The sequence below is a fragment of the Paramisgurnus dabryanus genome, chromosome 12 (assembly GCF_030506205.2).
Source record: "Paramisgurnus dabryanus chromosome 12, PD_genome_1.1, whole genome shotgun sequence".
In the NCBI taxonomy this organism is placed as follows: Eukaryota; Metazoa; Chordata; class Actinopteri; order Cypriniformes; family Cobitidae; genus Paramisgurnus; species Paramisgurnus dabryanus.
The window spans coordinates 13,772,761-13,786,413 of NC_133348.1; the positions used below are offsets into that span (position 1 = coordinate 13,772,761).

Here is a 13,653-nt window from a genome sequence, read left to right on the forward strand (position 1 = left end):
TTGCTTCTGCTGCAGAAAAAGTAAGTATAGTGTGAGAGCATGAAAGATGTTTATAATTTCTGTATGTATTGAATATGTGTGTAAATTAAGTTTTTGCTTTTGAAATTTTGCCCTAGATAGGAAGGCATTCAGATCAAGGTAAAGTGTGCTTAAGGTTTCCAGCCTCAAATGTTTAACAGGAGAATCCAGCTTATGAAGAACAAATATCACTAGAGGGAATTCCTTGTTCTGTGTAAAATGTCACTCCAGCAGTAACAATTTTTAACAGTAAGTGTCTTTTACTGTTGTGGAGATACATGTATGAAAGTCTAGGACATTCCAAAATGGTCCAAAACTTCAAATGTTCCAAATTCCAAATGTTGGGAAGCATTGAGTGTTTTCTTTTCTTTTTCTCTTTATGTGCTCAATGGAGTTTATATTTTTCATCAGTGTATAAGCAGATATTTACTTATTTTCAGCTTCTTACAAATAAAGCAATTCTTCTCAAAATAAAAAATAAACAAATAAATCAACATAGTACATAGTGCTAAGTTTATAATTACCAGCTTGAGCAGAAGTGAAAAACATTAAAGATTAAATTAAAAATACCGTGTGTTTATATGTGTGGATTAGTCAAGTGTTGTCAGATGGGGTGGGGGAGGGCAGCAAATTCCACCAAAGAGGAACAGAAGGAGTGAATGTTTTAGAAAGTGATTTCATATGCCTTCCTGTCATTATATAACTGCCCCTGGCATGCACAGGCAGGGAAGGAAAGATGAAAAGGGCACCTAACAATTCTTATGTACTGTATATAACCAAATGTAGTTTTAAAGTATCTAATAATTAGTTCTATTATATATCACTTTTATTTAAAGCAGTACTCATCTGTCTGGATTTCACAAGTAACGAAAAATAACTGTTCAGCTGTAGATGTGGAGGCAGGTACTGTAATATGCTAAATATGTTTTTGTTGAGAGAGAGAAGGCAAAATTTCATTGTCTTCTCTTAGACACTTACATATACCAGACACTGGACAATTCTATCTTCATGCATTATGACATCATCACCAATTATGCCGTCATTCATTATGACATCATTATCAATTATAACATTATCGCCAACTAACCAATTGTGACGTCAAAGGTCATCGGCCATCGCAAACGTCATTGCTCATTATGACGTCACCACATTTTGTATCGCACATTATGGCGTCATTTCCCATTACGAGTACGACATCACTTATTAGGGCTGCACACTTAATTGACAAACTAATCGGGATTACAATTACAGGTGAAACAATTATATAATTGCCAAAAGCCTCAATTACAGCTGTCCATTTGTTCTCATTTCTGTGTGTTTTGGGCACCAAATACAGTGTCATAGATTTTAAAATTAATACTATGCAGCTGCTTCACAGAAAGCTATAAAACATTTCAAAACGTCCAAGTAAAATCTATTATTAATAATAATAGTAATGGCAATAATCGCATTTAAATACCAAGGTGAATGCAGCAATATCACCTATTATGACATCATCAAAACTGTGACATCATCATCTATTTGTGCAGCATAACCGAAAGTGTAAATATACTATGATATCCTACAACAGCAGTAAAACGCTTTACATCAATCAATAAGCTATCCAAACGACCTCAGTGCGTTGATATTCATACATTTTTGTGGGGGTTAAAAGGAACCAAACTCAGTGATTCAGCAAGTACAATAAAAACCTAAAAATCCGGAATTGTCATCTTCCTTACAATCATTTGCAATGGTAAGCTTAGAGTAATGATTTGAAATTTAAGCTGACTATGGTGCAAATATTTGATTCTATACAAACTTTAGTTCCAACAATAGAACCAAGTGTATTTCAACAGTGCCCTCTTCTGTCAACTCCAGAGAGTGGATGAATTGAATTTCCATTTGTATAGGCACAATTTTACTACAGTACAAAATCCATATGGTTACTGTAGCAAAAAAAAAAACATGGTTAATTTGTGGTTACTAACCAAAAGGCCAGGGTATAGTTAAACCATATTCATATTCCATTTTCATAAGCATTGCTGTGTGCCTAGCTCAAATGAGCATTCACATACGTACAAATAAATATACCCTAAATGTAAGTTGCTGTGGATAAGTATAAGTGTCTATCAAATACATAATGTACATCCTTGGTGATATGCTCTGGAAACGAATATAAATTAGGATTGTTTCACTATCTATTATTGCTGTTTATGTTATGCCCGTTTCAAAATGTGGTATGTATGGGATGACCTGGATGGATAATTGTGGTAAACTAGACCTTTGCAGCATTTCAGCACAGACGGACAAGTTGCGTTACCAGTCGCATCTGCCCTAGGGTCTTCGCAGCACGACGCCAATTAAATCGCTAAAGAGGATGCGGGTTAGCAGTCAGTCCTGGCACGAAACGCGCAGTAAATAAACGATCAGCTGACTGCATACCTCCTGACTGCTAGCGTTGTAATAACGAGGCTATTCCTGCCCGCAGCGCGCGTATGATATCCGTCTGATGACTTTTCCTTTGCCAACGAAAGTCTCGCGCCAATAAATGCACGAGAGACTGTTCATGCGCGCGTGCCGAAAAGGTTTTATTTAGTGACGGGCTTCTTTTGTAATTATTAGTTTAGTAATTAATTATTTTTTGTAATAGTTATTTTGTACTAGGTTATTATCCTATTACAACTCCCCTGACGAAAATTATGCTTAAAACATGCGTACATGGTCACGACAAATTAAACTTGGTTTTACCACAGTAACCAACCACGCTTTTTTCTAATAAACCCGGTAAACCAATAGCTTATTAAAATAATTTTACACCTTTCTTTTTGTATGTTTCTAAGACTTCCTCTAAGTTTAAGAAAAATATGTAAAATTCTAAATTCTACAAATGTAATGGTTTCCATTACAAAAAAAAAAAAAAACATTATGAAGCATCAAGTGTTTACCATTAAACTACTACAAAATTCTTATATATTGTGTTTTGGACCTTATTCCAGTATGTGGTCTGTATGCGTCCTGATATGCATCAGGACAAGAGGTGCTGAAAGACCAGACTGGGTATGACCTTGAGTTTTGTTTAAATGCCAGATGATCTCATATGAGATCAAAATCATTAAGTCAGGTTTCAAACCAAACCAACTAAAAGAAGACACAACTACTTACGGGGTGAAATCTAGAGAAGTTAATGCTTAAAAATCTTTCCAATTAATAATGGATGTTTAAAAGTAGCAGCTTTGTCCAAAGTCTGTTGTTAAATATTTTTTTTAACAACATGAGTCATTTTCTCAGTCAGTAAGCATTTAATTGCAATTCAGTCCAGAAAAACACAAACCATAATAAATACAATATACAACACAGGAAAAAATGCATTACAGTACATTACCATTGTTAGCATTTCTACCCTAATGCATGCAAAAGCATAACACACACACCACACATTCATACACACACACTACATTTAAATAATGCTCAAGATGTAAAGTAAGAATCTTGCATTGAATACAGTCGGTCAATGGGTGTTAACAAGGAGGCATCTAAGCTGGACAGACAGTCACTAAAGTGACACAGAGGATCACTGTCTGTACTGTCATACAGAGTGTCGCAACCTATAAACAGAAATAGGGTTAATGCAATTGACAAATAATTGTTTCTATCCCTGTAATTATGAACCATTGGTTTTATACCGTAGGGATGCATGTAGTCTCCAGGCATCTGAGGAGGGGTGAGACCCTGTCTGAAGGGGTCCAGTTTAAAACCGTGTGACTCTAAAGTGATATTCTGCTGGGCCAGTGACACATATGATCCTGTACACTCCAGTTCAGTGGGCAAGTCTCCATAAGAGGGCGCTGTGGTAATATAAATGGTTAAGGGGAACATTAGTATAGCAGTGTAGATTTTAACTTATCTGCATGTAAATCTTGACAAATATGTCAGAGAGATTAGGAATGTGATGATCCTTATGTGTGTTGTGAACTTTGTGTACCAGTGAGTTGTGCATGTCCGTCTCTTTTCTCTTGAGAGGACACATTTTGCTTTTGCTGTTGTTGTCTTTTTGCCAGTTTTTTAATCTACGGTTGAAGAGAAAGAGAGAGGGGGGGCATGCTTTTTAATATCTTTTAGGAAATATTGCACCATAGTTATGAATGAGAAATTGGTAATGCACACATGAGCATTACCAATGTAGTCTATAAGGCCAAATCTCTTACTAGAAACAACACCTAGGCATTTACAGTAAACCAGGAACCTAAGACAAAACTATTTTCTTATTTAACATAAAGGAAGGTGGAGAACACACACAAAGTTACTCTGAAAGGAAATACACGTCTAATCTAAAAGGATCTATATGAAATATGTCATCAGTTTCTTACATATAACATTGCTTGTTTCCTTACTGGCAAGCTCATACGTTGCAGAAAGAGTTCTGTTATCAATTGCATAAGTTCATTTTCTTTAAAAGATTATGTGTGTGTGTGTACGTGCGCATCACGTTACCTTGGCTCTTTGGTTCTGGAACCAGACCTGAACAACTCGTACGCTCAGTCCTGTCTCTGCTGCCAGCGTCTCTCTTACCTAACAATAACCGGGAGACAGAGAGAGAGAGGGCATTAGTGTGACCTTCATGCTCTGTCATGTAGGCTACAACCCAGCAGACGTATTAGATCAACAAAGATACAGCAATTCTTTAAAGGTATATACATTTAAAACAATTTTAAATTTATGAAGAGGTAAGACGAAGATATACCCAGCTGAACTACTAACTCTTCTTTTAAACATTAAAGTTATTTTTAAGAATATTTTAAAAGCAAATCAAATATAGTTTAATTATAAACTTTGATGACATCACACTATATTATTATGACCCTGTACAGTGTTTCTTTATTAAAGGCTGACCTTTCGACATGGCTTGGACGAGACCTCAAAAGAAGCTTTGAATGCTCGTCTCTGCTGCGTTGTGAGGATGGTACGAGGTCTTTTAGGTCTCTTGTGCTCCATGTCTGCTGATGTGTTGCTATGCCCTGTAGTACAAATGTTGCCTTCGTCATCTTCCTCCTCTTCGTCTTCACTTTTACCTGTAGTTATAGAAATACAGTAATGTAAAATTGTCGAACAATTCATAAATAATTAATTTAAAAATATGAGTAAAACAATTTTATAGCCTTAAATATGCAAAAAATAAGTAAGATTTATGAATGAGCCTCTTTATATTTACATACAGTACTGTGCAAAAGTCTAAGGCCACCATGCCACAATTAGATTTGTTGTTTTTGCAATGTTTTAGTGATCATATATAATTGTTTCTCAGTCTCTTTAATAGAATACATCCAGTAAATACAGGAAATGTGTATATAGTATTAAAAACTCTATAAAAATGTAAACTGATGTGTCAAGGTTTTAGGGTAAACTCCCCTTCCACTTGAGCAATAGCAGGAAACTGAATGATCTCTTAAACCTATAAAATAAAATCCTAATTTCTAATTTTAAAGAAATAAGTCTTTATACTTCATTCTGCTCAAGATGTGTTTATTGCCACGACGAGAGGTCACACTAAACACCGATGATGCCAAAAGAAGACATTAAAAAATTTTTTTTAACACATTTCCCGTATTTTCAGTTTGTATCTTAATAAAATAGATTGAAAATAAATATGGATGGACATTAAAACTTCTAAAACAACAAGTCTAGTGGCCTAAGACTTTTGCACAGTATACATATGTAATGCAGGATTTTCAGCACAATTTACAGCCAACCCAATCTGTTAGGTTGTAATTTATCCTATGCCATTGTTGGGTCAAATATACACATTTTCAGAGTAAATTTAACCCATCGCTGGACAATAACTGATTGTATAAAAAGGTACACTTTTAAAATTGCTGTAGATATGTAGCTGTTTGCAAGTAACTTACTGTAGATTTAAATGTATGTTATTTACTGGCAACGGTTTGTTCAAAGTTAAATGAACATTAAACTCTTTACAGAATAAAACTATAAAATAATAGCCTCATGCAAGAGTCTGGGAACCAGAAATCCTCATCAACCTTTTTCTGTTTTGTTTTCTTTAGATTTTGGTTCCCAGAATGCTTTGCATAAGGCTGACTATTTTATAGTTTTATTCTGTAAAGAGTTTTATGTTCATTTAACTTTGAACAAACTGTAACCAGTAAATAACATAAACTTAAATCAACAGTAAAACAGCCAGAAATTTTTAACAGCGTAAATAAATGCATATTTTAAGACCTTTTGACTAAAGGCAAAAATGATTCTTCTAATGCATGGCATTGCTGTGTATAACCTTTATAAACTTTAAAAAAAATCTGACTAAATCTATCCCACTTCTGGTATGCAGGATTTCTATCAAATTGATATAAAGCACATCAAATTCAAATATGTCTATTCTTTTTTTGTGTAATTTATTAATTTATTCTTTAATCTAATTTAACTATTGCAGTGCCTACAACAGTATCCAAGTCTATTGTTGGAATGTGCACATTGTGTATAAACTCTACCTGAGTCAGAGGTAGTCGGGCTAGCCAGCGTGTTGTGATAGTCTCTGGCACAGAGCAGTCTGTCCCCTGTGAACACACAGCGGTCTCCCTTCTGCAGCCTGCAGGCACACAGACAGCAGCAGAAACATTGCAGGTGGAAGACTGCGGTGCCTGCGCGCATCACCAGCTCGTCTGGAGAGATGACCTCTGCACAACCTTTGCACCTTACCAAAAACAGCCTGATGAGAAAAGATAAAATACAATTTTTACTGCAATGAAACATTTTTGGGGTGATGACAGTGTTAATGCTGGATTAATATTTAATACATATTCGTTAATATTTTAACTGGCCACTTTGTTATTCGGGAAGACTTGGGAATACTCTTCCTTCTTATATGTGTTGATGCTGATGTTCTCTTAAGAGAATCCAGGAATGTTGCTGAGTCGCCCCGTCCATCAAGAACTTGCTCTCCTGCCCTTCCCTCCACCCAACTCACCCCCAAAAACACGCAGACGCATACTCCCAGCATGGTGAGTGTGCATCTTAGCGCCTGGCAACCAGAGCTGGGATTCAGGAGCTAAAACAGAGGCGGCCGGCTCCACGACTGTGTCCGGGGCAGGACTCCCGGGGAGGGGGGAGAAAGGAGCTCCGCAGGCTGTGGCTCCAGACGGAGAGAAAGAATCATGCCTCCTGGCGGGTGAGGCTGGTCCAGGGAATGATCTTAACTCGACTTAACCAAACCCAGACAAAGGAAAGAGCTGGCCCAGAGCCTCGCTGCCATTGTCCCGACCTGGCAGACACCACATTTTCTGTTTGTCAAACTGGCCTGAGATTTCCGCGCCCGGAGGGGGGCAGAGGGCAGAGCTGTAGTCTAAGGTTTGGGGTGAGTGTGACAGGGAAATCTAGAAAAGAATCATCCTTGACAGCTTTAGGCTGACAGGTTACCTCTTAACGTTACAAAGGGGTTAAAGATGTTTCAATTTGGACATTTGGATGAATATCGAATTCGACTCATCAAACAGCATTTTCTCTCAAACAATAGGGCTATGATTGTTGCAACTTGATTTAAGGATGGCAATGCATGAATGTCCATGTGGATGCTTATGATTTATGGTACACATGTATATAGCACCGTTGTCTATTGTGTTCTGTTTCATTGTCATTTGTAAATGGTACTTGTACATGACAATAAATGACACTGAAACTTTCTTTATCTCAGATTAAATTTGTACCAGTTATAAGCTTTTGACTATTGGTTGGTGTTATCGTTGTTTTGCATAGCTCAGTTTGGAGCATGACAGCTAAACAGAGAATTTATAGAGCGACACCTTCTGCTAAGAATGAACTGAAACATTTAAAGCCATGCATTTTTGAGAACTATTAGTGTTGCCCTGCAGTTACTGGGGAAACCATTGTGACTCCACTTCATTATACGCCAAAGCATCTTTGGTATGTGAATCGGTATATGTTATGGTATGTTTCTCTACTCTAACGAGGTTGTTTTAACCCATGGTTGGGTCAAGTATTTACATTTTCGACATTTGGGTTTGTCGACATTTAACACAACCATGGGTTAAAGGGACATTCCACTTTTTTTGAAAATTTGCTCATTTTCCAGCTCCCCTAGAGTTAAACATTTGATTCTCAGCATTTTGAAATGCATTCAGCTGATCTCCTGGTCTGGCGCTAACACTTTTAGCATAGCTTAGCACAATTCACTGAATCTGATTAGACCATTAGCATCACGCTAAAAAATAACCAAAGAGATTAAATATTTTAGATTTAAACTTGACTCTTCTGTAGTTACATCGTGTACTAAGACCGACGGAAAATGAAAAGTTGTGATTTTCTAGGCAGATATGGTTAGGAACTATACTCGCATTCTGGCGTAATAATGAAGGACTTTGCTGATGTAACATGGCTGCAGCAGGCGTAGTGATATTATGCACTGCCCGAAAATATTCCCCTGCCATTAAAAGTAACCAAGGGGACTATTTTCGGCTGCTGCGTAATATTACTACACCTGCTGCAGCCATGTTACATCAGCAAAGTCATTGATTATTACGCCAGAATGAGAGTATAGTTCCTAGCCATATCTGACTAAAAAATTGCAGCTTTTAATTTTCTGTCTGTCTTAGTACACGATGTAACTACAGAAGAGTCAAGTTTTAAATGGGAAAAACATTGAAACTCTTTGGTCATGTTTAGCGCAATGCTAATGGTCTAATCAGATTCAATGGATTGTGCTAAGCTATGCTAAAAGTGCTAGCACCAGACCTGATCAGCTGAATGGATTTCAAAACAGTGAGAATCAACTCTAGGGAAGCTGGAAAATGAGCATTTTTCAAAAATGTGGAGTGTCCCTTTAAGTATATGTAGAATTAAACACATAAAGGCATTGGCTCCGACATGACACCATCTTGGTTATTTTCAACCCAGGACTGGGTCAAAAAGGGATAAACCCAGCCGTTGGGTTACATTATACAGAAAATGTTCTCGTCCTTTTTTATCCAATGCTGGGTTAAAAATAAGCCAGCATTTTCTAGTAGTGTAAACACAACTACGTTGCTTAAGTAAGGGTGACCATACGTGCCATTCTTCTGCATCCTAGACATGATTTCGGTGCGTCTTCCGGAAGTCGTATTTGTTGACCACATACGCCATTCAATTAAAAACACAAGACATACAATCTTAGTTTCATTCTTACCTTTAAATGTAACCGTTGCTTTTCTGTAATAATAATAATAATCCTCTATGACGTATGCGGTCGACAAATACGACTTTCAGAAGATGAACCCAAAATCCTGGCCAAGACACGACCGGGAAGAATGGCACGTATGGTCACTCACCCTACTTAAGTATTATTAAATGTAGTAAGAAATATATGAACAAATCCAAGAATATACCCACTTTTTAAATTCATTGCATGTGTTTGCATGTAAACAAACACCAAAACATTCAGATGGGCCACACTGTTGCAAAATGCAAAGGGATTTCTACACAAAATCAACACAACACATGGCCACAACTGCAATAGGTAGATTAGCTAAAATCATCAAAAATAAATTCAAGTTTGATGATAATTTAATAGTTAAAGGTCACGTTCTTTCTGATCCCATTTTTAAAGTCAGTGTGTAATGTTGCTATAATAGCATAAATAATACCTGTAAAATGATTAGCTCAAAGTTCATTGCCAGGCAATATATTTTCTTTAACAGAATTCCTCTTTCAAAGCCTACAGCGAACGGCCGGTTTGGACTACAGCCCTCTACTTCCTGCTTTAATGGCTTCACTAAAACAGTTTTTTGACTAAACTCCGCCTACAGGAATACGTCAGTCGCCAGCTAAGCTAAAGGCAAGCTAAGCTAAAGGCAAGCTAAGCTGCTATCGAATCACAACACACTAAACAAGCTACACAATCAGAACTCGTTACGTATTTCTGAAGGAGGGACTTCATAGAACAAGGAAGACATCAGCCCGTTTTTTTAGGACAGTGAAAACAGCGATATACAGATAAGTAAATTGTGTAAAAAAATACCGCGTTTTTTACACGTGAAACATGAACACGTGTTATACTGCGCACTGTAAACACAATCAAAGCTTCAAAAACACAGAAAGAACGGGACCTTTAAAGTTGTTTCTTTCTACTAGCGCTACTGTAATTAAAGCATGAGCATCAATCTAAATCTGAATCACATTGATCACCATCATGCGTTAAGAGAGCAGCCTGCTGACCCATTTGCAATACTCATCTAACCTGGTCAGTAAGTGCTGGGTCAGCTAGCTCCCCATCCCTGAGCCTATAGTTAAACACTGGGCAGGAGTGCCAGCCAAGCACCAAGTATGTGGCTAATTGGTCAGGTCAGATATCTTACGGTCGGACGGGCATCAAACAGGGGCACCACTGGGCACCAACCTATCCAGATGCTTCAACATACTTCACACCCAGCGATGCCCACTACATCCACCCCCTTCAAACAAACACACACACACATATGCATTCATATTCTCATACACAAGACTCTCCTGTATCCAGAACATATGGCCCAATTCTCCAAAAACCTCGCCGGCTGCCCCAGCCCACTTATTATGGGCACAGTGGTCACTTCTGCATCATTATTACTTTGGCTGTGGATCTCATGATGTGAGAAATAGGGAAACAGTTTGGTCTTTAGGGCTAAAGTCAAATATTTTGCAGAAGTCAATGCATTTCTGTGCTGGGTGGATTCACTCTTAAATAGAGATTGAAACTCTAATATCACTTATGCAGTTTTAAAATCATTCATGTAGCTTAGCTGGTGCACTCTTTGATTAAAGGTACAAAATTTGTCATTGTGGCGGTACCTAAGTCCATGGTCATAAGTTTGATTCCCACAGAATTCACTGGTGAATAAAAGTAGTTCCCTAATTCACAATACGTTATTTTGCATTGGCCAGATGCATAAATGTGGTTTATGGTTGATTATTTTTGCGGGTCATTGAGCACTAAATAGTTTGGCACACTTTCTTCTATTTGGAGGTGAGAATGTGAATATGAGTGTGTGAATGAGAAAGAAAGTGAGGTTTTGGGGTGGTAGGGGGTCCTTGCACCATGTCGATGTGGCCATATGCTGTCCCCAGCTTGCCGTTGCCACGTCGATGGGCCCTGCTAATTTAACACATTTTGACAGGGTGTCAGTAGTCCTGTCCTTCTGATGTAATGGTGTGTGTATGTATGAAAGCCCCCTCACATTCCATGGCCCATCGCAACCCTTCCTCCTGAAGTCACCTTGTCTTTTAGAAGTACTGTGCCAAGTCCCCCAAAAGACACACTTACTCTCAGACAAACAGTAGATATTTTGGTTTCTTTTGGTATGCAACACAGAATTTACTTAATATTGACACAATTATATGCTAACAAAATAGAATATTTATAAAAAAAACTGTATTTATTAAAACCAGACATCCAAAGAATTTTTAATAGCTACATTAAAATATAATGTAATCAAAATAGCATTGCCGAATAGCAATAAAGTTGCATAAGAGTTGTTTTAAAGTCTGACAAGCATGGTGTCTTCATGTGACAATTTTAGTAATTTTTTTTACTGGAGAATGTTTAAATTCAAATGAACTTGAAATATTTTAAAGACTGTAATGTTAACTTAACATATGTTTAATTTTGATTATTTCAGTGCAAAAAAACTTTTTGTTGTTTTGTTGAAATAGCCTAAATTAATGGCATATTTACATTAGCCAACTTTAATAATACTTTCATAAATTAAGTATCCCGTGCATTTTTGTGCAGACATTAAATTAGCCTTAAAGTAAATTTAGAAAAAAAGTTTCTCAATTTGGTTAAATTGCTAGTAAGAGAAAGAGTGTAAAAACGGTCTTTTAAGTGATTGAGAATCCAGGATGAAGCCTAAATTCCCCAAAAGATCATAGACAAATTAGACATCTAGATATTTATCTTACTGTTCCCTAAAAATTACATTTACCAGAAATAAAAAGCAAAGAAACGAACAAATTTAAATATAGCTTGTTTATGTTCATTTTGCACCGGAAGAAACGTCTTCTGACAACTCTGTCTGGACTTTGACATATCTATAACTTTATTATTTGAACTGTAAATTGTTTTGTACCCCGTTTTAAAGCATTATGAAATATATTAATGTCTTACTTCTGGTAGTCTCTCTTGCAGTACAGGCTCTTATTGCGGACGAAGCAGGTGTTTGTCAGCGGCTCGCGGCATGACGCGCAATGCAGACAGCGCTCGTGCCACAGTCCATCCTGCACGCGGAGCATGTACCTGTCCTGAATGAGCTCATTACAGCCTTTACACACAACACTCCACATGTCTGTAAAAACACAATTGTACTCACTTAACTGGTAACACCAGGACCTGTCATTTTCTGTTTTTAAAATTATAATATACGTGACCCTGCCTGTGGAAATCAGGAGGCTAAGTCTTAAAATCAAATTCTGGACTCTAAATTCTCTGGGTTATTTTTAACCCAACAACGGGTAAATATTGGACAGACCACACGTTGGGTTAATACATAAACCTATGCTGGGTTAATTCAATGTAATGCTGGGTTGTTTTAACTTACTGTATGCTTGGGTTAAGAACAACCCAGCATAGGTTAATAAATAAACCTATATAGGTTCTGTCCAATATTTACCCAGCATAATAACCCAGAGAATTTAGAATGTAAAATAACCAGCATCAAAGTTTGATTTCAGTCATTAATTTCAATCTTTGACATGATCTTTTACTCGGTCAGTATTGAAGATATGCTTTCACGATTAGTCTATATTACACCGAATGTTCTTTAGATAATGTAGGACGATTTTATGTAGAAAACAGTAAATAAAAAAATAAAGAGTTTAGCTGGGGTTTCACAGTCAGGCAGGGTCACATATAATCAATAAAAGGTAGGCTACAACCTTCACAAACGCTCATTCGCACATGCCCACAAAAAGTACATTTTGGTAATTCATCTGATAACACAAATACCATAAAGGTTAGTTATATATTTGAAAGTTATTATTATTCAATCAAAAAAAAAAAACGTAAAAAGTGTTTCTCTGTGATCTGCTCCGCGAACACACAATATTAACAAATATTTGTTAAAGAAAACTAATTAAAGCTAAACGTTAAAAGTTCACAAAACCTTAACATTTAAAATCATATTTTTTTATCCCAATAAAAAGCTAAATGTTTAAACGCGTAAATTAAATTTACCGACGGTCTTTTCAGAACCAAAATTGAAAATACATTAAAAAAACATTATTTTTTTACATATTTATACGAACATATAAACACAAACTTTTTAATTGAGACTGTATCAAAATAAGCATGGATAACACAGTAAGCCAAGTGTAATTAATTTCTGTCACAGGCACTGATAGATGACACACAACTTAAAGCTCAGATTTAACAGACTTACATCTACTTACCACAGAAGGGAAGTTATCCGTATTGCCGGTGTAACCTTTGATAGATCCAAATATTTGTAAAAGTAAAAGCTCAGTATGACAATTAACCTATACGTCTACGTTAGTTATCTCTCTCTCTCTCTCTCTCTCTCTCTCCGACCTGCCCTCTCTTTTTCCTCCTCCCATCAGCACCAGGTGTCCTACTGAAACTCCTGAAGAAGTTAGATAGTGCACTTCTAGAACTTCTAAAAT

At 36.8% G+C, this 13,653-nt stretch overlaps 1 protein-coding gene across 1 annotated transcript; it reads right to left on the reverse strand.

Annotated features, from left to right (window-relative positions):
* Window positions 1–3,297: 3,297 nt before the first annotated feature.
* On the reverse strand, window positions 3,298–12,462 carry lmx1a (LIM homeobox transcription factor 1, alpha). Its single transcript, XM_065255713.2, has 7 exons — window positions 12,143–12,462; window positions 6,504–6,721; window positions 4,891–5,069; window positions 4,492–4,569; window positions 3,983–4,067; window positions 3,684–3,845; window positions 3,298–3,605 (listed from the first exon to the last, which is right to left on the reverse strand). Exons 1-7 carry the CDS (start codon window positions 12,316–12,318, stop codon window positions 3,469–3,471), a joined length of 1,035 nt encoding a protein of 344 aa, XP_065111785.2. The 5' UTR covers window positions 12,319–12,462; the 3' UTR covers window positions 3,298–3,468.
* Window positions 12,463–13,653: the final 1,191 nt, after the last annotated feature.